The 25,059-nt window shown below is 43.1% G+C and overlaps 1 protein-coding gene across 2 annotated transcripts in view; it reads left to right on the plus strand.

Moving 5' to 3' along the window:
• Positions 1-25,059, plus strand: part of VGLL4 (vestigial like family member 4) — a 76,343-nt gene that overhangs the window by 47,101 nt on the left and 4,183 nt on the right. For both annotated transcript variants that reach the window (XM_034066088.1, XM_034066087.1), the window contains 3 exons: positions 5,683-5,872; positions 21,491-21,713; positions 24,788-24,908. In XM_034066088.1, coding sequence (XP_033921979.1) covers positions 5,683-5,872; positions 21,491-21,713; positions 24,788-24,908 — 534 coding nt within the window. The remainder of the gene's footprint in view (positions 1-5,682; positions 5,873-21,490; positions 21,714-24,787; positions 24,909-25,059) is intronic.

Consider the following 25,059-nt stretch of genomic DNA (forward strand, 5'->3'; position numbering starts at 1 on the left):
TCATATATTTTGTAAACAGAGGAGAGCAGGCTTTTGCCAAGTTTTCTGTATGTGTGTATGTGACTTTTTGGTTTCCTAAATTAGCTTTTTGTCATCTTGCAAGAAAGTCAGTGAGATAAGTGAATCACTAAGCTGGCCGATGAAAGAAATCTATCACTTATAATAAATATTTGCAAGGCCTGATTCATAGCTGTGTTTTATGATTAGGCTCTTCCCATCAATATTTAATTTTCTGTTGTTCCTCTAGTTTTCTGCTTTATTATAATCTCCAGGTAGGCTGTTTTATGTGTTCTAAAGGAAATACAGGCTACTGTGACTTTGTCTGCAGTGTTTGGGGACTGATTCCCAGAATTACATTTTATTTAAGCTCAGGTCTTTGTTAGAAATAAAGCAGTGGTACGAAATGATGGATTTACATAAGGGACTTTGAGTGAGGGTTGTAGATATGTTCAGTATCTACATAAATGTTTGGCCGCTGCTTCTTAGGGTATCTTTCATCGTGAACCAGAGATTTATCACTGGGGAGTCTGAATTAATTAATTGTCTTTGGGCAAGTAAGTGAAGTAAATCTGCCTCAAATTACATACTCTTAAGGCTGTCTGTAGTCTATTTCACGCAGATTTAATTTCTAGGGAGTTTACCAGTTTCAAGGGTATCGGTCCTCTTACAACAGACAGTATGATGTGAACTAATACTCAAACTAGGCAGCTGACAAGCGGATTAATTCTCTGGTGCTCTATTATGATTCTTTTGTTTTGATAGCTTGTTTTGATGACTTGTAGAATTGAGTAACTTGTGGCGACTTCCGTGCTTGGTACTTGATATCTGAAATCATGTGCTTTTTGTGCATGAATTGGAAATTTTATGCCATTTATCTCAATTGTGTTGGCTCAGACTGAATTCTGTGTTTGAGCTAATGGAAGAAAACATGCAATAGTTCATAAATTCATTCCAATCTATTTGCAGTTTAATCTCCTCATAACTGTTAGCAAATAGGAATAGAAAATAAAAGGCATTCCATTTTATAGCATCCTTTTCACAGATATGCAGCTTTTCAGCATTAATGTTTTGTGTGTTGTGAGAGTTCAATTTTGATCTTGAACCTGCCGAGAAAATGCCCTTGAACATCTTCATGTGCTATTAATTCCTGGAATGTCTGGCCCTAAGAACACGAGGCACCTCCTGTTTCTAATGAGCCTGTGTCTGCATGGAGGTATTGGAAAAGTTAATTAAAGGTGCAGTGCACATTAATTAAAGTCTGTTAAACTCTGGTGCCCATGACTTTATTAGCTAATGGAGTGACCTGAGGTCAGGGTAATTTAATCCAAGACTTTAAAGTTAAGTACCCTGTTGACAGACACCACAAGCAAAAATTTTTTCTTTAAAGTTTGTAAATGTGTCATGAGTTTACTCTGGAGGACAAATCCCTTTGTCAGATGCAGAATGGTGAAGTAAAATCGGCAAGGGCAGTGCTGGAATGCTCTTTCAGGGAGTTCTAGTTTGATCTGTCTTAAGGTCTGTTTCATGTCAGTCTTCATCTGGAAAGATGAAGTCTTTTGTTTCTGGATTGTGATTAGTGCTCGGATTTTAGGCACTAATAGTAGCCAGCGGGGAGAGGAAATTGGGAGGGGGAGTAGAATATGGTAGCCTTGTCTTAGTGCAGCCCATACTGAGTTGCTGGGTCAGAGAGGAAGCGAGCTTGCTGCCAAAGTGGTGTATATTTTTATTTCCCCCCAGTCTTTGGTAACTCCTGGAGTTCTCAGACATATTCTGAGCCTTCTCTGGTGTCCTGCTATCAAATCCACACTTGTCAAAACATGACTTTTGCTGTTGTGATGTTTGTAGTGTGTGAACGTTTCGGGAGGGACGCAGATATTGCTGACTGCAGTGCAAGAGAAACGCAAACAGTATGGAAGACCCACTGTTTACAGAGCACTATCCTGGTGGTGTATGGGTCTGAAAAGAGCTGTGCTGCTTTTATAAACGTTTAGTTTGCACGTGTTGATGTGAATCCCTTTCACATCAGGCGTGTAGGCTCCTGAGTGCTTAAAATAAAGAACATTCTCACTGACTGCATGGACTTCTGTCGACTGAGTGCACTATTGCAGTATTGCTATATAGGCAGACGCTACGTCACGTTGATATCTTTGTTTAGCTTGTCTGTGCTTTATCATGTTGCCTAACAGTTTTAATAGAAAAGAGAGGGGGGGGGGGAAAAGAGGCCAGTATGAATAGTTGTAAGTAGAAGTATCTGAAAGCAGCAGATCTGGAGTGCCTTACACCAGCTGCACACTGAAACAAAGAGAAGTATTGAGAGGGGCACAATAAATGTGTTTGCTATCTCTGCTTTCAGTTGCAGTGCAGACTCAAGCCATCACAGTAATGAATTTTGAAGCCTGGAGTTTGGACTTGGGGAATTTTATAAAACACAGTTGTTTTATCAGAGCGTTGTCTTGCCAGCTGTATGATGAGAGTCTGGTTACCATGGAGTGTGGTCAGTTGGAGGAGACAAATGGAGTCAGTAAAGCAGCATTCTGTGTGGTAGGCTCTGCTGTGGTTTCCCCCTCTCTGGTTTAAATTCAAGTTTGGTAAGCAGGAAAGTAGTGGGGGAGAGAAGTTGCCTTTTTATTTAAATAAAAAGCAGTTTTAGCCTTAATCAAACATACAGGCCACATGAAAACTCATGGTGCAGTACAAATACAGTATACAAATGTGCAGTTTATCCCCATAAACAACACAGAGATATTTTTCCTCTTGATCTTGCCCTGTCATCTGGACTCTCTTGTTTGGTATTGTTCTCTGCTTGTCTGCTGGGTGGGCTGTACAAGATGCTGAACACTGGCCACTTGTATCCTCTCATGAGGAGGTGCTCAGTTCTTCTTGCCTGTTCTGTAAGAGATTGAGGATGTAAGAGCTCTTGCTGCTCCTGCCTGCTCACCACTGCCATCTGTTTGAAGCTTTGTTAATTAGATTAATTGTGGCCAAATGGCCCTGTGGTGCTGTGGAAACACTGGATAATTTGGTGTGGTTACCTGAAGGCACTGGTATCCCCCTGCATAATTACGTTTCCATACAATGAGGACAGTGTATTACCAAATTGGACAGGCTTTAATTTGAAGCCATTTCTTTCTTTATTAGATTTCTTTCAAATGGATTTCTTTAATTCTAACATAAAATAGCGATAGCACTTTTTCCAGAGTTTGTACTCAATCTGAGGATTAATACAGAATCATAGAATCCCAGCGTGGAAGGGGCCTCAAGGATCATCTGGCTCGGCCTTTCTAGGCACAGCATGACCTAGACTAGGTAGGCCAGCAGCCTGTCCAGCCCAGTCTTAAAAGTGTTCAACTTTGAGGAACCCACCACTTCCCTGGGGAGATGATTCCAATGGCTGATTGTTCTCTTTGTGAAAAACTTTCCTCTTGTGTCCGGTCAGAATCTTCCCAGAGGAATATCCATAGACGGTGGTATTACCATACATAGAGTAAGATGAATGTGTATTTTTAATTTATTTTATATTTTTTTTAAGGAGACACACACACACATGCACCCCTCCCCCCCCTTGAGGCAGCTGTATAGAATCAGGCTCCTGAGAAAAGGAAAGGTTTCTAGCAGCATGTAAAGTTCTTTTGTCTCTGTAACCACCAGTGTTAGCTTTATATGGGTATTTAAACGGCATGTGTTCCCATGAGGAGTTGCTCAGAAGCCAGTTGAGAGTTAAGTGTCTGCAAGGAATTTGTGATTCCTATATTCCATTACATTTTGTGTTTGAGTGTTCAGAAGTGATTCAAGGTCCTGCAGAGAGAAGTGTGCTTGCATACAGGTGGGATGAAAGTACCATGAACCGTAACTGATGAAAAGTTTTATCTTTTGACTTTGGTATTAACTAACTTATTTTTGTCAAGGGTAGAAGTGAGAGCTGTTTGTCACTAGAGAGAAACTGGTATGATGTGGTTTACATCTGAAGTTTAGAGTAAGAGCACTATGTAGGTGGAGGTTTCTCCTGGCAGAATATAAAGGCTGAAGACAATATTCAGAAGCTTTACTGATACAAAGATTATTTCATGAGAGGTCTTTTTTGCCTAAAGCTTCTCCTGTGACAGTGGGGCAGTTGTGGGGCTTCCCATGTAATGCTTTGGGTGTTAGGAACAGGAGAGGGGCTGGATGTCTGTCTCGGAGCATTTGCAGTAGAGCACAGTTTTTACTATTTAAAGCTGAGATGGAAAGTTCCTATTTAGATTTGGTGCCAGAGTCTTTAATAGAAATCATGAATCGTAGTGTATTACAGATCCATGTATATTTGCTAGTTTATATTATACTGACTAAACTGGCAAAATGCTTATTTTTACTGGTAAACATTCAGGAGGTTTTCTCCTCACTCGTTCCTTTTCCAACAAAACACTGTTTGTCGTGTGTGGAATTAGGGCAGCATTTTATAAATGATCTGTCATGGCGATGATGTGAAAATGTGTGGTGGCATACAAAGATTTCCATTGTCAGGTACTGCAGGTGGAGTTCACTTGATCCTAATTTTAGTTCTGGAAATTACGGCCATGTAGAAAACAAAATGTGTCTGGCAGTGTAGGAAAAATACAAATTCTAAACTCTAGCAAAAGTGGCTATTTCAGGGAAATTACCAGAACAGGTAAGCCTGGTTAATTCAGCTCCTCTCCAACTCCCTTATGAAGTCCCAAAAGTGTTGTTTTAACATCTTTGGATCCCCATGAGGTCTAAATATGACCTGTGGCTGTAAGGATGTGAGTTGCAGTTAAGTCCATAGCTGCTGGTGAAGCAGCATTGTGCTTTAGTGAGACACTTAATTGAAATGGGAAAAGTCCTGTGTGCTTAGTAATGAGATGGGATGTGTTTATGTGCAAGCTCATTGTATCAGTTCTGGAATTGTTCATACACAGCTCCTGCATGCTGTGAATGGCACTTTCTGGTCAGTGTAGATTTATATACAATTTATAATCTCACCAGTACTCTACCACCAGTACTGCCTAGTTGAACCATTAGCATTCTTATAGTAAAATGTTGTCATTCTTATGCAGAAGAATAGTGCTGTTCTGTTCAGTGCTCCAAACATAGCTTAAAAGTGTAGAGCAGGATGTTTTAAGGACAAACTTAAAAATCTACATCAGCAAGTTCCAGTTTTCTCCCAAGTTTTTACCTTGCACAATTATATACCAGAGAAGCTTGGTTTGGACAGCGTTTCACAAAAGGAATCATTTAAACATTTATTCAGTTTTAGATCTTGAATATTTGGCATCAGCATGATCTGTAGCCCTGGAATTTATAACCACCACCATAAGAAAAGGAACAAAGCTTTTTTCAGTGCGAACAGTCATGCTTTGCAGAATGAGGTAATGAAAGTTCAGTGTTGGAGTTGCAGCTTGTAAGAAGAAATTCTTCTGAATAAAACTGCTGTTGGAAAGCTGCATTAGCTCAACCTTTCAGATTATCTGGGGTGAGTTGACCTCTCTCTTACTACCTTTTGTGAACTGTTTATTCCAGCAGAAAACATTGGAGTATGGTTTATGATACTTTATTTAACTTACAGCTGTGCCTCTGCAGACCTGACATCTGTCTGGGAGAGTTCTGTGCAAGAATGTTTTCAGAGAGCATATTGTTTTATCTCTCTTCTCCCTGGTGTGTTCATTCTCACTTGTCTTCTTCCTGCAGGTGAAGCAGCCCTAAGAGGTGAGCCCAGAATGCAGTCCCTTCCAGTGTCCTCCGTTCTAACCAACCATCGAACAGGCCCTCCTCCTATCAGCCCCAACAAGAGAAAGCTCAGCATGGACCAAGGGGACGATGAGCTAGACTGTGAAAATGACCACGTTTCTAAAATGAGTCGAATGTTCAACCCACATCTGTAAGTGTCTGGCTTCTGTTTCCTCTGCTTCACAGAATGTAATGCTATCCTCTTCATCTTTGTGTGTGCTAAAATCATACTACATCCAAAACTTTGGGCTAGGTTTTTCCTTTGTTCCAGTCTGTCTGGAAGATCTGCACAAAGGCTGGTGTGATTAGGTGGATCATCTTGTTTTCTTTTGTTTTCATACAGCATGAGGTAACAGGAATTAGCTCAGCTTAACTATTTATAGTAAAACATACGTATTGACCTCGCGATTTCTAAAGTATTGTTCATTTGTTCTGCGTAATCTGCTCCTTTCATTTCCCCTGATTCTGAGCTCTGCACTCTCTGCTGGTGGGGGTGGTGAGGCAGGAGGAGGAGAAACAGAAGTGCTTTGCATTTTTTCGAGGCCAGGATTGTGAGCCAGCTGCTCTGTAGTCTGCCTTGACAGCTGGGTAACTGCAGTTGTTGCTAAACATTACTTAAAGGATCGTGCCTCAGCTCTGACAGTCAGATGTGGAATTTTTCCTACAGGTAAGGTGTAGATGAGTTAGGTGCATGTGTTGGGTAATCATCAAATGCCATTCTTGCTCTGTTCTCATTCCTGGGAATGCAAGTCTGGTTGGCATGAAGTACAGGCTTAGAGAATTCCTTTCATTCTTGACTGGAGGAAGTGATTGGAGCAGTTCAGCAGTCCAGGGCTGCCTGATAGCTGTGTGCCTTTCCCTGCTGCCTCAGCTCCTGCAGCCTCGGCATTCCTTGCATTCCATGCTGCTGTGGACTGTTGTGTTCAGTCATAAGATGCGGACAGAGGTATTTAGCCTCAAATAAATCACCACAGTGTTAGTCAGAGGCTGGGCCTGTAGTCTGCAGTCTTGGAATTTGTTACAAATCAGGAATCCAGCACTGAAGTAATGCAAAACAATAGAAGCTCACAAGCAGAGGGGAGACTTCTCATTTACAGCATACCTTGTTCTTTCTCCTAAAAACTTAACTATTTATAGCCTTTCTCTGGAGCTGAGAATGCCGGTATTGGAAAGAACTGTGCTGCATTTCTCTGGCATACATACATGACAAAGAAATCTATGACATTTTTGAATTGGTGTGTTTGGATTGTGGGAAAAGGTGTTATTTTCTTTAAAACCCAATTGCTGATGACATCATCAAACACAGCTGGCAGTTACGTACATTATACCACTTTATACAGTGGCGGTCATAAAAATAATGCCTCATGTGCAACTGAGGTTCAAACATGAAAGATAGGGGCAGTTAGTTACTTTATGTGATTCCCTCAAGTGTATTTGAAAGCTCTCTGATCTTTTCCAGTGTGGAATGTTTTTACTCAGTAGATTTTGTGATTTTTATATATGTAATGTGCATCTTTTCTTCTTTTAATAAGAAGCACTGGTTGTCTGCCCAGTGTTCATGTGATGGGATGTAACTGATTTCAGTTAAACCTGCACATGAATCCTAATCTGAAATGGCATATATGAGGCCATCTTTTTTCTGCTTTATTTTGTAAGTGTGATCTGGCCATATGAAAATACACTTTCGACTGAATGTTGCAAAACCTCAGACTTCTGTGATGAAGCTGAAATAACTGAATGTCAATGGATTTCAGATACAAGGAAAGTTCATGTATGTTCTCTGAATTTTACTCCCACTTCCCTGCCACCACCTCTAATGAGGTTATTTATTCGAATGGTTTTCATATTTTCCCTCCTTTTCGGATTAGGATGTTCTGGCTTAACAATAGAAATGAATTGCTCAAACTGTGTGCAGCTGTCCTAAAAATGTGTGTTGGGCATGGGAAGTGTATTGTAGAAGCTTGACTTGTTTACGCTGAAGACAAGGCAGTAGATTTGGGGAAATAAATACTTAATGGAACAGAATAATGGGAGCACCACTGCAGGGACTTGGAGGTTTAGAAGCATAAGTGTGACAACATTCAGTTTAGAGACCCAGCTCCATAAGAGATGTGGAGATGGCACAATACCTTCACTGGTAGCAAAGGCATTTTGTGTGATTCGGACTGTAAAGGTGAAGTTTGGAGTCTGCATTTTTAACTTTCCAGGATAAAGTCCCTGAAAGCATAGGATGAATGAGTTGGTGCCACATAAACTGGGCACAGCTGCCCCCGTCAGTGCTAGGGCTACTTCTTTGCCATTTAGTGGTGGTTAAATGTCCAGGTGAGCAAATCTTTTTCATTTGGAAGACACAAGGTTTTGTCACTGCAAGTAGCTCCTGTTCAAACATTTGGGTCTGTGGTGATGTTGATAGAATTGTGAAGCAGTTTTATATTAATTGTCCACCAGCACATTGTGGTTGGAACGTCATTGAACACTAAACTGCGTGCTGTGGTTCATTGTAAATGGTAGAACCTTTTGTTAGCAATTGGATGTTAACTCTTAGGTACCAGCGCCCTAGCATCTCAGTGGGAATAAAGCCATTTCAGTGCTTTGGAAGCATGATGAGCAATCCAGTGATGCCAGCCTTTAGCTTGGGAACAGAACGAGTAGAGATAGATATGGCTCAGGTGTAACTCCCCAGTGTGTTGTTTTTGATTTGTTCTGGGGTATGTTTACTTCTGTCATGGAAAACAGAACTACTGGCCTACAGTTTCTGGAGCAGAGTGAATCAAATGGCCTGGCAGTCCTGTGTTTGTAAAGTATGTCATGGAATTCCTGTGCAGAGAACAACTTATCAATCTATTTTTTCAGGGGAGATAATTCTCAGCTGTAGGATAATAAAATACCCTTGAGACTTGTGGATGACTTTTAAAAAGTCAGTATGTGAGACTGCCTGCCCTCCTTACAGCAGCATACAGACTCTTTATACAGCTTCTGTGTTTTCATGGCCATAGAGATTACATCCATAGCTCCTTACCTGTGAAAAGGAATGCTTCCACCCCAGCTTATACCCCAGCTGTTGTCATATGAAACTGCTTTATTTGCATTGTATACTTTCTTGTGTGTCCCGCGAATGTTTTATTTAAAATGTACTGGCTAAAATATAGTCTTGTTGAAGTAAAATGTGCTTTTTTTACCATACCTTTTATTTTCTGGTGCTTTGTAAAGAAGCAGCGAGCTTATTGTAAGCCTCGAGTTGAAACATGCCTTTCTTTTAATGTGTGTAACTTCCCTAAAGTCTCCTCGGTTTACAGAAGAGCAGCCCGTGGGTGATTTGTACAGGAATTCGGGCGCTTTCCGTGCGGCTGTACCGGTACCGACCGCGGGAGTGCTGTGCCTTTAAGCGAGGGCCGTTGCCGTCGCTCGGCCGGAGGCGTTTTCCCCTTTGCTCCGTGGAGCTGCAGACAAAGGGCTGCGGGCTGATATCGGCCGGTCCGCGGCCCTTAGAGTCCTGCCCGGGGCCCCCGGGGAGCAGCGCCGGGCTGGGTGTTGTGGAGGAATGGCACTGGGCTGGCTTAGCTGCTCTGGTTTCGAGTAGGGAGTAGCAAATACACAGCTCTTAACTGCTCTTAGCTCGGGACAGTTAAAGCTAATAGCATAGAAACATGGACTCTCAGAATGGTTTGGTTTGGAAGGAACCTTACGAGTTCATCCAGCTCCAATCCCTGCCAGGGATGGGGCAGCCACAGCTTCTCTGGGCACCCTGTGCCAGCACCTCAGCACCCTCACAGGAAAGAGCTTCTGCCTGAGAGCTCACCTCAGTCTCTCCTGTTCTGGCAGGTTAAAGCCATTCCCCTTGGCCTGTCCATACAGGCCCTTGTCCAAAGCTAAATAATTTGGCTTTTTCTTGTAATAAAAGCAAGGTCTACACATCATAAAGGTAGTTCAATGTGTATCGTGTAAGATGATGTTTAGTTTTAAAGGCACCTGTATATCAGACCCAGACACTTCTGATACACATTCTGGGTTGTGTCTTCACTTTTATTACAGTGAACAGTCTTGGCAAATCTGATCAATAAAGCTGAGCTTGATTCCTGGAGTTTGGAAGCTGCTGTATATAATAAAGCTTTTACCATGACTATTCAATGGAGTTTGCTTGCTTTAATGACACCATCATAGAAATTATCCTGACATCCTTTTTAAAAAATCTGCCCTAAGCTCTGTGCAGAGTTCCCTGGACTTGAAGACCATGGGGTAATTCAGGTTAGAACAGGCTTCAGGAGGCCCTTTCATCCAACTTCCTGCTCAGAGCAGGGTCAGCTCTGTCCTCTTCAAGCTTGCAGTGGCTCAAAACAAGGAATTTTGAGTTAAGATCTGGAGGACTCTGTCCCCCTCCTCCTTCCATTCTCCCTGACCCTGGCTGAGATGCCAGGTGGAAGTGTCTTGCCGAACACCAGGTCCCTGGTGTGGTGGAGGCTGGCTCCAGCTCCAGGCAGGGGCTCAGAAGGATTTAGAACTGGGTTGCAGAGGTAATGTGGCAGTTTTCTGATAGCTCTTTGCTGTAACTGCTGCTTTTTGGGTTCCAAGCTTCCTGGGGGATCAAGAAACATGTTTACACTGCCTTTTTATTGTGACAAATTGGAATTGGCTAAAAAGAAAACCCCAACACACAGAGCTCTGAATACCCAAAAGGTCTCTCATTTGCTTGCATGCATCTTCACTTAGTTCTCTTGGCACAAATATGCCTTTGTAGTGTTTTAGGATTAACCTGGTGTTTGCAAAGCAGTCCTGGTAAAGCTGAAGTCCTCCCCATTGTCTGTGGAGCTGTTGCAGTGCTTCCTGTTGATGACTGGGCGGAGGAGCAGGGTTGGAACTGCTTTTCCCATGTTTTCTTCTTTCCGTGTATATATTGCTTGGATACTGGATCAAATCAGATACATTTTCTTGTTTATTAATGGAGATCATGCACCACACAAATACTCTTGTTTCCAACACATATACATTAAACTGAATCTTCAGAGGCAGGCTTGAAAGAGCGAATGTATCACCGACTTTGCAGAAGTTCTCATCCAAGGGAGAATTTCAGAAAGCACTCCAGTCCCTTTTAGCTCAGGAGGGGGTAGGCAAACACATGTGAACTGGTTGTTAGGAGCAGTTTCAGGGCTACAGGTTGATGGATAGCTTAGGGTCCTTTGGGAAGGACTGGTATCTGTCAGAATATGGGTATGTGAGTACTTGAAAAGTCAGGCGATGTTAGCTCAGGTGTCCCTCTTGCCAGCAGCAGGGGTTTGTTAGCTAGCTCCAACGTTGAACACCAATCCAAAGTCTGATTGCTAAGCAAGAGAAAAGAACCAATAACATTTAGAGGCACATTCTAGATGTATATCCTAACCATATGGAAACCAGGGTTTAATCTCACTTCTCATTTAACCATTTTCCCAGATGTTTCCTGCAGTTTGACAGATGTACCATTTACTAGAAAGTTGCGCTCTTGAGAATTATAATGTTATGGACACGGTTGCTATAGACAATGGCTCTGTAAGGGTAAGATTTGGAAGAAAACATTACATTAATTTCTGATTGAATAAGTAAGTTTTTTCCCCAGACTGAAAGTTCTGGCCTGGGCAGTCTCCTTTCATTTTCTCTCATGTTGTAATGCACTACACAAACACCCAGCTGGCTTTAACTCATTCCTGCAGCATTGCTGAGTGCTGACTCTGGACAAATGGCATTATTTCTCAGTGTTGAAAGGTGAAAAGTATTCCTCTGGCTATTTCTAGCTGTACCTAAGTGGAGTCACCTTTATGTTTCGTGTCGAGCTCTGCCAACACTGGCAGAGCTCGACACGAAACATAAAGTTGACATTTCCATTGTGCAGTATGGCCACCCTGCAGAAAGCAGGATCTGACCATCAGTTAACAGGGTTTCATCCCTCGTGTTGTGCGGCTGGAGCACAGAATGCCCGATTGGAAAGAAAGAGGGGGTGGGATGAGTTTGGTTTAGCCATGAGAAAAAACTCCCGAAACATCTGGGGAGACGTCTGCACTGCAGTTACTGCTCCGTGTAGTCTTTAACGTGGCACAGATCTGCAGTTCCTGTAGGTAATGGAGCGGTTGCATACTGCAGTCAAGTTAAGGTTGAGTCATATGTTCCTGTAAAAGTCCTGTCCTAAAAGGCCTTGTCTCTCAGAGCTGTTTGTGGTGTGTGTGTGTGTGTTGGAGCTGCTGTCTGAACCATAAGAAATGATGCTTTATGAATCTGTTTTTAATTAGTAACTTTTAGGAGTCATAAATCAGGACTTTAAAAAGAAGGGGAATTAAAGCCCCTCAAACACTTTTGCTTGTGATTTGCTTTCCTGATTGGAGTCTCCCTTAAACAAGAAGTTGCTCTGAGGGGATACTGCGGATTGCAGAATTCAGTGGTTAACTTGGGCATGTTAACTCCAAAGTGTGCTTTCAAACCTGCTGCTGTTGTGGTCAGTTTGGTTTATCAGCTCTTGAAAGGAGCTGCTTTACTCTATTTGTATGAATAGTTGTACAAGATATAATGAAGCTGTTACTGTATTTATAGTGCTTCCAGGGGTTTAGGTAATTCAGATCGTATTAGCAATTACAAACAGTTCCAATACACTTTTAGTGAAACCTTTCTTTTATAAAACAGCCCATGAAAAGAAATCAGTTAATGTTACATCGTGTATTGGGTGGATAGAGAGCATCGTTTGTAAGCTTTCACGATCCAGGCCCTTTTCCCTGGGTGGTTCTTTCTCATAAGAACCATTGAAGCTGGAAAAAAAAGCTCTATCATCCCATCTCCTGACAATCTGACACAGTTAATTCCAGCACTGTGACCTTGTTTCCAGAGACTGGCTTGTGTTGTTAAAGCTCTTAGTAATAAACGTGCTATTCTTACTTTCCCACATGATCTATTCGAAGAAAGTGATTCATCAGCTCCTCTAGCATAAGATTCTACTTGATGCAGTCTTTTAGGTGAGTGAACTAAATAAACTCATGAGAACTTTGTGGTCTCAGATTGACTGAAGCTGGTACTTGCTATAACAGAAAATAGTTCTATGTCAAGCACTGAGTGAGGAATGAAAGTATTTTTCCAAATACCGTGGAAAATACCGTAAGGGATAATGCAGAAAATACATTGAGAAGATGTAACAGCCATTGTTTATTTCCTGAAACAGTTCTGCACAGTTTCACCATTGAGTTTCACCTCCTTCAACTTTTCCAAGACCCTACAAAACAGCCTGATGTCCCCTGGCGATATTGAGCACACATGTACGTGGTGAATCTTGTTCCACTAGGACATGCCCTGCTGCTGTCTCGATTTTATGTACAAGCTTTCTCCTGACACTGGCCCATAGTTTTCTCTGTGTGACCATAAATATTTTGCAGTGACTCAGTAGAAAAGGTTTGCTACATGTGCCAAGTTTGACTTCAAAAGGATGTTAATATGGCTGAATTACAAAAGCTGCACATGACCTAGCACACGAATTGGTAGAATGGAAGAGGAAATGTGTGCCAGAGGTGTTTGGGTGGGCACTGCAGTTAGGTACAGATTAATCATCTTACAGCTGCATCTGAATCTTTCCAGTAACCCCCCTGACCTTCCAGCTGCCTTCATGGAAGACTCTGCTCTTCCCTTGTACTGTCAGGTTTTCCTCCTTGTTAGAAACTTTAGGGAAAGTTTGGAGTGTCCCTTTAACCTCATTTTTGGTATCATTTGCCTTTCTGGGATGTTTTTCCCCTCCAAGCCATTCCAAGTGCCTTTCATACTTGAAACAGTTCATGCTTCTGTAGGGATACATTTAGTTTCCATTCCAGCCGTGAGTTGCAGTTCTAGATGATGTTCTGTTTGTTTGAGTATAGGCAGTAGCCTTACTTGCTCTCCAGATGTGGACATTGGCAGGCTCTGCTCTGTTTCACTGGCTTCATTTGACTTTCTCAGAATAAGACTTTTGTGCCTTCAAGTGCCCAGATATGATGTTGACTTCTGCACAGTTTACCTTTGAGATAGAAATGAAGCCTTAGTTCTGGGTCCTAACTGGCAGCCATAGCAATGACTTTCTGGTGTGTGCTGACATGTCTGAGTTTTACAGTTTTACTGAAACTCTCTCCCAAGAAAGGAGCTCTCTGGAACAGTAGCACCAACACCTTCTAAAAAGGCAGACCACATCCTCTGCTGCAGCTGAAACACTCACATCTCCTGCCTTTTGGTTTTCACAGTTGGTAGAAAGGGTTCTTCAAGTCTGTGTTTTTCTAGTGTGTTGTGCAGGTTTTCCAAAGGGCACTGTTGCTCTTTTGAGAATTACAGGTAGGAGGCAGATCTTTAGCATTTGGTTACTTCTGTCTCCTTTCCAAGATGGGTGCTGTTCCTGCTCTTAGTCAATAGGCAGAAGAGGGAGGCCAGTGGTGACGCATTGCAGGTCAGAGGACCAGAAGGTTTCTTCTCTTCGCCTAATGCAACTGGCAGGAGCCTGAATATTTCTTGTCTTCAGTCCTTGAAAACTAAATCAGAGCTGATGGGAGTTGTACTGAGCTTGGTGTCCACCCAGATACAGTTAAACACAACTTTGAAGGGATGAAATGGGCTTATGTTTACCCTTTAGAAATCAGGGTGCATTTTAGGAAACTTCATATAATTACTGCAGTGTCCAGTTGCACCAGGTCACTTGTTACTGTGGTAATACTGAAATGCTGGAGCTTTCTCTTCTTCTAGCTCCACTTTTGAGCCATTAGTGATTTATTTTTTTTTTTCCCTAACAGGCTATTTCATATTTCCAGCTGCCTCAGCAGAATTAGTGAGATCACTCAGGGTTTCACATCTTTCCCACGTATTTACTACATGTTAAAATCGAGTTATTTCCATCTCAGGTATGGCCTCACGTAAAACCTCTTCAAAATACTCAGGTGAATTAAAATAAGCCATCAGATCTACCTCACAGAATGAGAGCTGAACCACAGGAGTAGGAAGTGGGCCAGCAGGCAGTGGAAGTGCAGGGCAGAGAAGGTGATGGGAGAGCAGAGGTTTTAAGTTGACTTGGAGGGTCTGATTTACCAGCTAACCTGCAGTCTGTACCTGTTGCAGGGAGGTCACTTTGCCGTTGCTTCTGGATTGTACACGCATGTGTTCCAGCAGTGACATAATGTTTCATTTAATTAATCCCAGAGTTTTCCTTAGGGACAGAATGAGTGATTACCATTATAAAGCAACCCGTGCTACCTTTTAAAACAACCCTGTGAGTGCTGGAGCAGAGACAGCCAAACACTAAAAAAACACCCTGTGAGAAAAATAAGTAGGATCTGAGATTGTGTTAATTGATTTTACTGTACATTAGATTTAGATTTCAGTTTTGTGGCTTTGGCTTTTGACTAAGGTCTGACATCATGTGGTTTCTCTTGCGTTCTTTCATACTTGAGACTATTAAGTCTTCAGGAAGGGGAGCTCTTCCATGTCTGAGTGTGTTTGCTTGGTGCAGGCAGGCAGCAGTGGGACGCTCCTTTATGCATTTCACAGCTTAGTAGTAATTTGATTTTTTTTTCCTCTGTGAAATCTGCCCTCCTGGTGGCTTATGTTAACAAGTAACTACCTGGTCCAGGATTTTACCTTGGAAAATCTGGCTTTGGTGACAGAAGTGTAAGAAAGTCCGACCTAGGTTTGTTTGTATGTAATGTTACCCTCTTTCTTGTTCGTTTGTTCTCAATGGTTTTACTTTGACTTCTCATGTCAAAGGTGTTTCCATTGGCTGTATCACTGAGCTGGAGGAAAATCTTTGTGAATTGAAAATTCTTAAGGATTCTGGCTAGAGAGGAGTGGGGAGGGCAGGGGAGAATAGGTACAGTTGGTGCACATGTACTTAGGGCTCTGAAGGAACTGGTGTGAATTATGATGCTTAGTGCTCCACAGCCGGCCTGATGCTCAGGCTTAAAGTTTCTGAAGAACAAAAGCTCTTTTCTGGGAAGAGTTAAGTGTAATTATTGGTGGCTGGAGAAGCTTCGAGGCAGTGCTCAGAATCCTGCTCTGGGTGCCTTTGCTGAGCTGTTTCTAGCCCGAGGCAGGAAGTGAAGACTTTGCCACCTGCCTGTTCCCTTGTTAACCACACTTGAAAAGGGGAGAAGAGGAGGATTTGCCAGCTACAGACCTCACTTGAAGAAGGCTTTGTAGCCAGCTGGCTAACAAACTGCTGTTCTGGGCTCCTCCAGAACCAATGCAGGAGGCATAGCTGCCTGGAGAAGGGCATTAGTGGGAGATCAGTTGTCAGCTTTATCTGAACATTGGTCTGAACACGATCTTCAGTTTGTCCAAAAGATTTCCTGCAGGGGGGAATATGCTGTACAAATAATGCTTAAGTCACAGCAGTGGCAAAAAGGGAAGGGTGTTATCCTTCTCAGGAAACCTGAGAAATCAGGTGGGGCAGAAGTGATTCTTGCAAAGACAAAAATCTCTTGCAAGTTGCCTACTTGAAAGCTGTTTGGGATGGAGTACTAAGGTGTAAAAGGAAAAAGCTACTCAAAGTAACAGGGAAGTGTACAGCTAGTAAAATGGAATGGAGAAAGGGTTGTGTATTTAGGTGGTAGCCATTCAAAGTAGATGTGGTTTGAAGAGTGTATTGGGCTGTTAGGAAGGTTTTCTTTTTCATGTTACGAGTCCTTCAGATAATTGTCTGACAGTGAAAGAGCAAACTGCTAATACGTGCAGGTTTTGTTTGAGATTTTGTAGTGAATTTGAGTTACTTAATCCTGGGTAAGGATTTTTCTCTTTGGATATATATATTTTGAAATATGACCTTAAATGCTTGTATTCCCACCTCACAGTAACAGAAATCTATGTATACAAGTAGATACTTTTGCAGGAAATGATCCCCATAATGTGGAGAAGATGTTTTATAGTGGTGGGTTATAAATCCTTAAGTAGTCTGTAACAAAAGCAGCTGTCTTCTTTCAGACCTAAGAGTTTGTGAATAAATAAAGTAAAATATGTTAGAATAGGTACATTAGAAAGATGATGAAAATACTTAAACTGTATTTGAATTAGGCTACAGAGATGAAAGTTTGCTCTTAAGCAGTATTGTGCACTGTGTATGTTTAAAGAAAACATCTAACATGGTAATTAAAAGCACTGTAAGTGGATACTTGTTCTTTCTGTGAGTGAAACACACTCCTACAGTACAACCATTCCAAGTTAGAGCTCTATTTCTGCCAAAGGGAGTGTGAAACGTCTGTGATTTCTTCACTTGGAGGTACAGTAATACTTTTGGCATCTGTTCCTTAAGGATCTGCAGGCTGGAAGTGAGTGCAGGCAAAACTGTCCCCTTCAGTGGGCCTCTTTCTTTCCCTTTTCCTTCAGCAGCTGGCAGAGTGAGCCTGTTCCTGTAGGATGAGTGTGAATTACCGCCACTCTGTGCCAGAGAGCAGAACAACCACATTCAGAGGTTGTACAGCAAAAACAAAATCCTCAGAACAATGCTTTTGAGCTACCTTTGAACTGGCTCCCGAGGAGGCTCAAACATGCCTTTCAATTAACAAACGGTATTTAGAACCCCACTGCAGGAGACTTTCAGCTCTCAGTCAGGATGTGTGTGGTTTTGGTATGACATCCATCTGAGCACATGATGCTTGGTAAGTGCTGGAGCCTTGGTTATGATTCATTGGGGAGAGACATGGAAAACAATGTCTGTTTTTCAAATGCTGGAGAAAAGAATTTAAGGTTGGAATGGTGTAGAATTTTACTAGAATAAGCCTGCAAGCAGCTTGCCTGCCCCTGTCAGCAGGGAAGGAGGGGTGGTAGGCATGGCTGAGGTGACAGGGTCCCAGTGCCTGGGCTCGGTGGCTCTCACCACTGTGAATTGAGTGCACTGACATATTCACCACGGGAGATGGAGTCCGGAGTCACACATAATGATCAGCGTGGAGCTGGGGGATGGTAATGCTGTTTGGACAGCTGGATTTATTTGTAGCATGTATTTTTAAGTTATTTTTCAAACATAGTCAGAAATCCTTCTTTGTAATTTTCTGCTCTTATGTTTGAGCTAAGAGACGCATCTCTGCCCTTGTTCAGTGCGGGGGGATTTGTTAAGCTAACTGACTTTGGTGAAATACAGTTCTCTTCAAACAGGCAGTTTTGATTGCCCCTTCAGGCAAAGCAGCTAAGATCAAAACAAAAATGGCCTCTCTCAAGTTTGGTAATAATAATAATATTAATGTAGCAAACCTTCAGTTTCTAATCTAAAAATGTTTCTGAAGTTGTATTTTAAACTGAAATTATTTACTAATGTGAGACTGATAACTACTCTATGAATAATTTTCTGCCCAATTGTTTTACGAGTAGAGTCAGATGCCTGTAGGATTCGCTATTTATATTTCAATAGGAGGGACTCAGAAGCGCTGGTGTGTTTTCACAAGGGCAGAGCTATCATGTTACTGTTCCACACCGTGCTGCAGCATTTTCAGCTGGGCTCAGGGAAAATACAGTCTGATGTGGAATTGAAGCTTCAGGTGTTTCCCACTTGTTGCCCAGACTGTGTAGTTGAAGGTAGATGGACTGAGGAGCGGGGTATGAACAGTGCCCTGCCCGGAAGAGGAGCTGTTCTAATTTGGGCAGAGGGAATTACGTGCCTGCAGAAGGGGCTGGGGTGTTGTAGTGTGCTGAGATTGCTGAGAGAGCTTCCTAATGCTGGGTATCTTTCGGGAAGGTCACTGTGCTGGGCTGGGCTGCCTGGCCTCAGGCTGAGCCCATCTCCCACCTTCCCGGTCCTTGCTTCCAAGAAACCTTTGCAGAAGAGTTTTTTGGGGGTTTTTTTTTGTTTGTTTTTTTGTTTGTTTTTTTTGTTTTGGTTTGCTTTGCTTTGTTTTTTTTCCCAGCAAAACCTCCAGGTTCACGGACCCGTGGGGCTGGGGCTGTTTGTGTGAAGGAAGGAGGAGTGAAATAGGTGCTGTTGTGTGAACTGGAAAATGCCTTTTGCTTGGGACTTTCAGGAGGTTTGGTCATGGCTGGTCACGTGACAGCACTGCTTTCCCCCCCCCCCCCCCCCCCCCCCCCCCCCCCCCGGAAATGCAGCCGTGAGTTGCTGAAATCCCCAGTTCTAAAGAAAAAAACCAAGCAGCTGGTGTGGCTACATTTTTTGCTTCAATTTACAAGCATTTTTGGGTGGAGGAAACCAAGTTTTTTTCCTTTGAAAAACCAGCTTGTGCTTATTAAACCAAAATACAGTCATTATGAGAAGGGGTTACTCTTTTTCCATTGAGGCAGTGAGAAGCAGGAATCTGCTGGAGCTGTATGTGGGTTTGCAGCCTCCAAATGGCTATTTCAGTTGTAGCAGACCAGATAAATTTAGTTGAACAGTAAGATTTTGGCTTGCAGCCACCAAAGATAACTGCACTGCAGCAAGGAGAGGGAGTCCCCCTCTACACAGTGTTGCCTTTATCGCTTGAACAATGATTTTAGCCATGTCTTTTCATATTGCTATTTCCCAGGCTATCTAATGGCTGTTGTCCAGGTACAAACCAGCCAGCAAAGGCACACTGTTTGTGAAGTCCATCCTTGCTTCCTCAGGGGTGGTGATGGATGATGCTGTTGTGCTCAGTGGCTGCCTCAGTGCTGTAACTCTAGATGAGGCTACTGTACTTTAAATATAGAGTCTGTTGTGCTGCCTCAAGTCACACATTTGCATCAGTCATTAGCTCAGAGCGCTGCAATTCTAAACGTCTTTCTTGTGAATGCTGATACTGCAGAGCAGTCTTGTGAATTGAAATGGGACCAGCGCTGGCCGGAGAGGGAAATGTAGCACTGTGAGAATGTATTTCCTGGTGGTTTGTGTGCTGCTCTTTTGTGTCTGAATCTGGCCGGCAAAGGAGGATTCAGGAAACACATGATGTTCAGAGAACCTCTTGAGCACCAGCTGTGAAACTTTAAAGGTTAGGCTTTATGGTCGATTCTGCTGATCAGCAGCTCCTGGTTTGTGATGAGTTAAGAGGAACAAGGGAGGCAGAGCTGGGGGATCTGAACGGTTACATATTGTGTTATTCTGTTGACTGTTCCCTCCTAAGCACATCAAGGAATTTTGGCAGAGGGAATAAGCTGTGTCCTGAAGTCACTGGTTGCCTGGCATTGTATTAACCGTACCTTCTACCGTGCTAATTGGGTTTTGGTTCAGGCAGCAGCAGCAGATCTCTGTACAACCAGGTGACTCCTGAGCAAGCTGAGGATTAGTTCAGCAAAGGTCCTGTTCCTGAATGCAGCAAAGATCTGGACGTTCACCTCAAGAAGGATTGAGGTCGTAGAGCGAGCTTCTCTAGCTCTAACACAAGTGGGGCCATAGGGATGACAAAGGTGTGGGAACAGTTTGTACCTGAAGGAAGTGTTACCTGGGAGAAAAAAGGTTGTTGGACAAATGGACTCGGGAGGGATGTGATCAGCAGGGAGCCATGGCTTTGCCTCTCCTAATACAAGAACTAGGTGGTAGCAGGTCACGTCAGTAGATTTCAGGTTAAAAGAAACAAAACCAGCCTGTGATGAAGAGGTACTCAACAAGTGTGTAGTTTAAATGGAAGAATCCATTGCCACAGGATGCTTTGGATGTGCTCTCCAGAGGTGCTTAAACAAATGCTGTGCAACTCAGTGAGCACCTCAGCTCCTGGGGCACTCCTGCAGGTTTTTCCTATAGCATTTTGGAGTAAGCTTTGGGGTTCCTCATTTCCCTCTGCTGGCAGGGCTTTGGCTTCTGTTCTTTTTCCCTTCAGCTGTCAGCCTGCCTTCTTGATGCTTTCTCTGACGTTGCAATAGGCAGGGGCTTCTTGGAGTTGTAGTTTACTTCACCATTGAATACTCTTCATAGATCTTCATTTCTAGTACTACAGAAAACGTTTCTCTGTTCCTTTTCTCTCTCTGCCTAATGCTCATCAGAGCATTTTTAAAGATTGCTCCTGCATATTAACATATGCTTAAAAAGTGGGGAAAATACCTTGGATTTTACCCACTGGACGCTTCAAGAACCTTCTGAAGACAGAATTGTGTGTTGGATAGAAGCAGCCTTCCCCTCCAGTGCTTTCCTGTGTGAAAGATGGACCAGGTTTGCCCTGTGACACTGAGGCACTGGGTGCTGCAGCACGTGAACCCCTCGCAGTGCTGTAAGTCTGTGGCTCAGTGGTTTGCCTTTCATATGTGGAAACTGAAATGTCTCACACATAAGCCCCAAATCAGTATTATTTTAATTGCAGTAAGTGATAGGCTAACGATGCGAGGACATTTACTGAGATTTATTGTTCAGTAGTAGTTTGAAATGACTCTTTTTAAAGAATGTTTTAATTCATTGATTCTGGGAAAAGGGCAGTTTAGCTTTTCCTTCCTTTTCTGCTGTGAAAATCCTGCTTCCTGCTGTGACTCACTGCGTTTTGCTCACAGCCATGGCTTTTGAGGAAAACAGACTTTTCATGGGCTTTAGTAATGCTTAGGGAATATTGCAGTGTCAGGAGCCAGAGTGGGATTAACAGTGTGTGAAATGAGGAGGTGTCTGATCTTAACAGAGGTGTTACTTAAACTCAGTGCTTTTAGCTAAGGATCTGAATGAATTCTAGGCTGAAGAAAACTGTTGGCTGCCAGAGCCTGCAGATGCAACCCATTGGCTGGATAGAGCAGGGGTACCTCTCAGAGGGGTTCTCTCACTTCCCACAGGCCCAGCAGAACACATTGCCTCCTGCCTCTTGAAGGGATTCAGTGTTGTCTATCTCACTGTAGCTTGTAACCATTGTGAGTCCTTTGACCTTGTTTTTCTTTCCTGCCTTAGAAACAAGACTGCCAATGGAGATTTCCGGAAGGAGCACAGAGAGAGGAGTCGCAGCCCCATAGAGAGGGCTGCTGCCCCAACGATGAGCCTTCATGCCAATCACATGTATGCCTCAATCCCAAGCTTGACCATGGATCAACCTCTAGCACTGACCAAAAACAGCATGGATGCAACCCGGACAGTTGGCATCACACCTACACTGACTTCTGTGGAACGGCAGCAGGTACTGGCTTCTAGTTGACAAGAAGCTGTGGGTGATTGTACGAATCCTTGCTGTAGACACAATGGGGACTGTGCAGGTGTAAGCAGAACATGTTGTGAGTTCCAGTAGGTAGGCAGTGCTATTCTTCATGCAAAAAGTATTTAAAAAATGCAGAATGAATGTCCCAGCTCATTGTGATTGATGTGAATAAATCCCTGGTGTGTCAGTGACACACATTGACACGCCATCCTCTGATGCTCTGCTAAGCTTGTGAATCACAGAATCCCAAGGGTTGGAAGCGACCTCGAAAGATCATCTAGTCCTGTGGTTGAACAGAGCTCCAGTACTTGCTAGGCAGTAACTGATGCAGTTTGCAGGTAAAGCAGGTATTAATTCGATCTCCTCTTGGGGCTGCTGAAGAAGAGTTTTGAGATGGAAAGGGCGTCACAGAGAATTTGTCACTGAATTTTCCAGGTGAAAGAAGCTGGAATGACCTTAGTTGGTTTAGCCAGCCATAAGCATACATTGTGTTGCTCAGAGCAATGTAGTATTGCTCTTCCACAATGACTTTTCCTGAAGCAAAGTAATTATTTTTTATTATCATTTATTTCCATATGCTGCAGTGTTCTGGTTTGGTTCTGGCTGGTTGTTTGGTTTTTGGCTTGCCATCTTGTATGTTGTGTTTGTTTTCTTCAGAACTGCTGAAGATGAGCTATCTCTATGCAGGTTAGACAGTAATAGTTTCCTTCTGTCAATAGTTTCTTGCTTTTATCCCAAGTGGAGAGACAAAGCAAGACAATTGAGTTGTGATGAGCTGCAGTGTTGAGAAATCAAACTAGCCCAAGCTCTTCCTTCCTGCCTTCCTCCCTCCCCTGCTGTGATGCCCTGCAAAAAGGGTAAACATTTGCAGCAGATGATGTTTCAGTGGCAGGGATTTTTCATACACAATGTATGAGGGCTGCTCTTCACCGGAGCTGTGTACTTTATATCCGCTCTGTGGGTTTTCATGGTGGTTGCCTGAGTACACTTGTCTCTTCCATTCTGCATTGCCAAAAGGCCGAGCTCTGCACTAGTGTAGCTGCTCTCTTGCATTATTTGGCAGGCAGGTTGCAGAGCTATTGTTCTGTGCAGAACAGCTCCTCTTTACTCTCAGTGTTGGGTGATGACAGGGGAGGAAGGGCCTCACTACCACTGACGACACTGGTGCCCTTTGGCAGTGTCCTGGCAGTCAGAGCAGCCACCACCTCTGACACCAGCCTCTTGGGGTGTTTGACTTGGGCCCATTCCTGGTGCCTGTTACCAGCTTCCTCTCTCTTGTTATCTTTGACATTTTGATGGAGGTTACAATCTGTTTTCTTGGAAGATTGGATGTTGAGGCTAGACCTTGCTAAGAGCACATTGTAGAAATCCTCCAGAGCAAAAAGTGCACTGGAAAACCCAACAGAAACCCAGGTTTGACAATTTGTTCTTTTGTTGGGTTTGGATTTATTTATTTTTTTACACCTTAATATGTCCAATGTGATTTTCATCTTACTCTGTTTCTAATAAAGAGGTGGGAAAAATACCTTTGTGTTTCAGCTGCTGTAGTCACTGTCACTAAATTCTCAGCTTTTCTCAGTATTCTCAACTAAATGTGCAGTCTGCTCAGTGCACCTGTACACACAGAACTACACATGCCTTACCCTGCCATGCAGATCCTCTGTGGTACTGGGATCCTTGCTTGCTTCCAAACGTGCATCCTTGTTTGCTGCCTGACTCTGGCTCTACTTCCCACCTCTTGGATGTCCAAAATACTACAGAAGAGAGCAGCGTATATACAGTTCTCAAAACTTGCTTCATAGATGCACAAAGTCTTGGTCACTATAAAGAAAATAAATGCTTCCAGAAAAATCAAGTAATTCTTCATTTACTTTTTGTACTTTGCTGCAGTGCAGTAAGATATGAGTAGCATCATGCCTGTTGTTTGCAGACAGTGTTAAACCTTCCCTTCCAAACTCTCACTTTGGCCTTGCTCTTACTCTGTATACTAAAGTACCACTACACAATGAAAACTCTTTCCTTCCTCATTGACTGTATGTGGTGGTAGGTAAAGCAGTGATTCTTGTGGGTTTGCTGCATGGGTTTTTAAAATGGACAGGAAATAAAACTGTGTTAATTACAGCAGTTCAGTTAATCCTTTAGACACTTACCAGTTAACTTGCATTGGCTGGAGCAAAATGGACTCCTTGCATCATCAAATATACTGAAGAGGCAAAGCAAAAATACTCTAATCTCCTCCATTTCCCTTCAGCCACTTGAAAAACTGATGTTCCTCCTCCTTAGGCCTTGTTTCAATGCAACATGTACGTAGGGAACAAGTATAAGGAGTGTTTTATGATTACACTGTACAGAGTATCCATTGCGGAATTCAGGTTATGGGATGAACACTTTGGGGAATTTGCATGTGTTGAGAATGAAGAAGGGTGATGTATTCAGCAGCACTAGAAAAGCAGATTAAGTACAACAGGAAAGTATTTGTGGTCAAGACTTGCTCAGGTACTCTTTATAATTTAATCTTATGGGCTTATATTTTGTGCCCAGAGTAGGGAGTACAGGATCAGCCAGGCTGGGAAGAGTGAGCTCCTGAAGGAAAAATGGTACCATCAAAAACTGAGTAACACTAAGGAGGCAAATACCTGCAACATGTGTAAAGCCTGGTTGAGTCCTGGGATCACGAGGGTCTGTGGCACCAGAATGGAACAAGTGTTTGCTGTGTTGACATTTAGTTCTGCATATGTAATGTTGTCTGTGAAGTTGAAACAGTTGCTGTAAAATCACTTCAGTGCTTTTAATGATTTGCTTTTACACTGCACTTTTTCTGTATGGCTGCTTGCCACTTAAATATCTAGGAAGCATGGTGGAAATGCACTGTAGTGTTTTTTTTCATCAGGAAGTATTTTGGGGTGTAATACTCTTTACTGAATTGGATGGGTTATGGGTTATTTCACTGCTGGGATTCTGTTCTGTGCCTGCACTCTCAAGTGCCGCTGCAGTGAACTGCTGCTGCTACAGCTTTGGCTGACAGTGACTGACAGTTTCTCTCTTGTCCCCCTCAGAACCGTCCCTCGGTGATCACCTGCGCTTCTGCCAACAACCGCAACTGCAACCTGTCCCACTGCCCCATCGCGCACAGCGGCTGTGCCTCCGCCGTGCCCTCGTACCGGAGGCCCGCCAGCAGTAAGTGTGCACCCTGCGCTGCCCCTCGCACCCTGGCAGAGCGGCACAGCCTTGTTACCCTCTGCCCTGTGTAGGCACTGATGTGTTAACAACCAGGGACAAAAGGAGGCAAAACAACAGCCCCCTCTCTGCAGGCTTTGTAGCCACCAGT

Source organism: Melopsittacus undulatus, chromosome 9, assembly GCF_012275295.1.
Source record: "Melopsittacus undulatus isolate bMelUnd1 chromosome 9, bMelUnd1.mat.Z, whole genome shotgun sequence".
Classification (NCBI taxonomy): domain Eukaryota; kingdom Metazoa; phylum Chordata; class Aves; order Psittaciformes; family Psittaculidae; genus Melopsittacus; species Melopsittacus undulatus.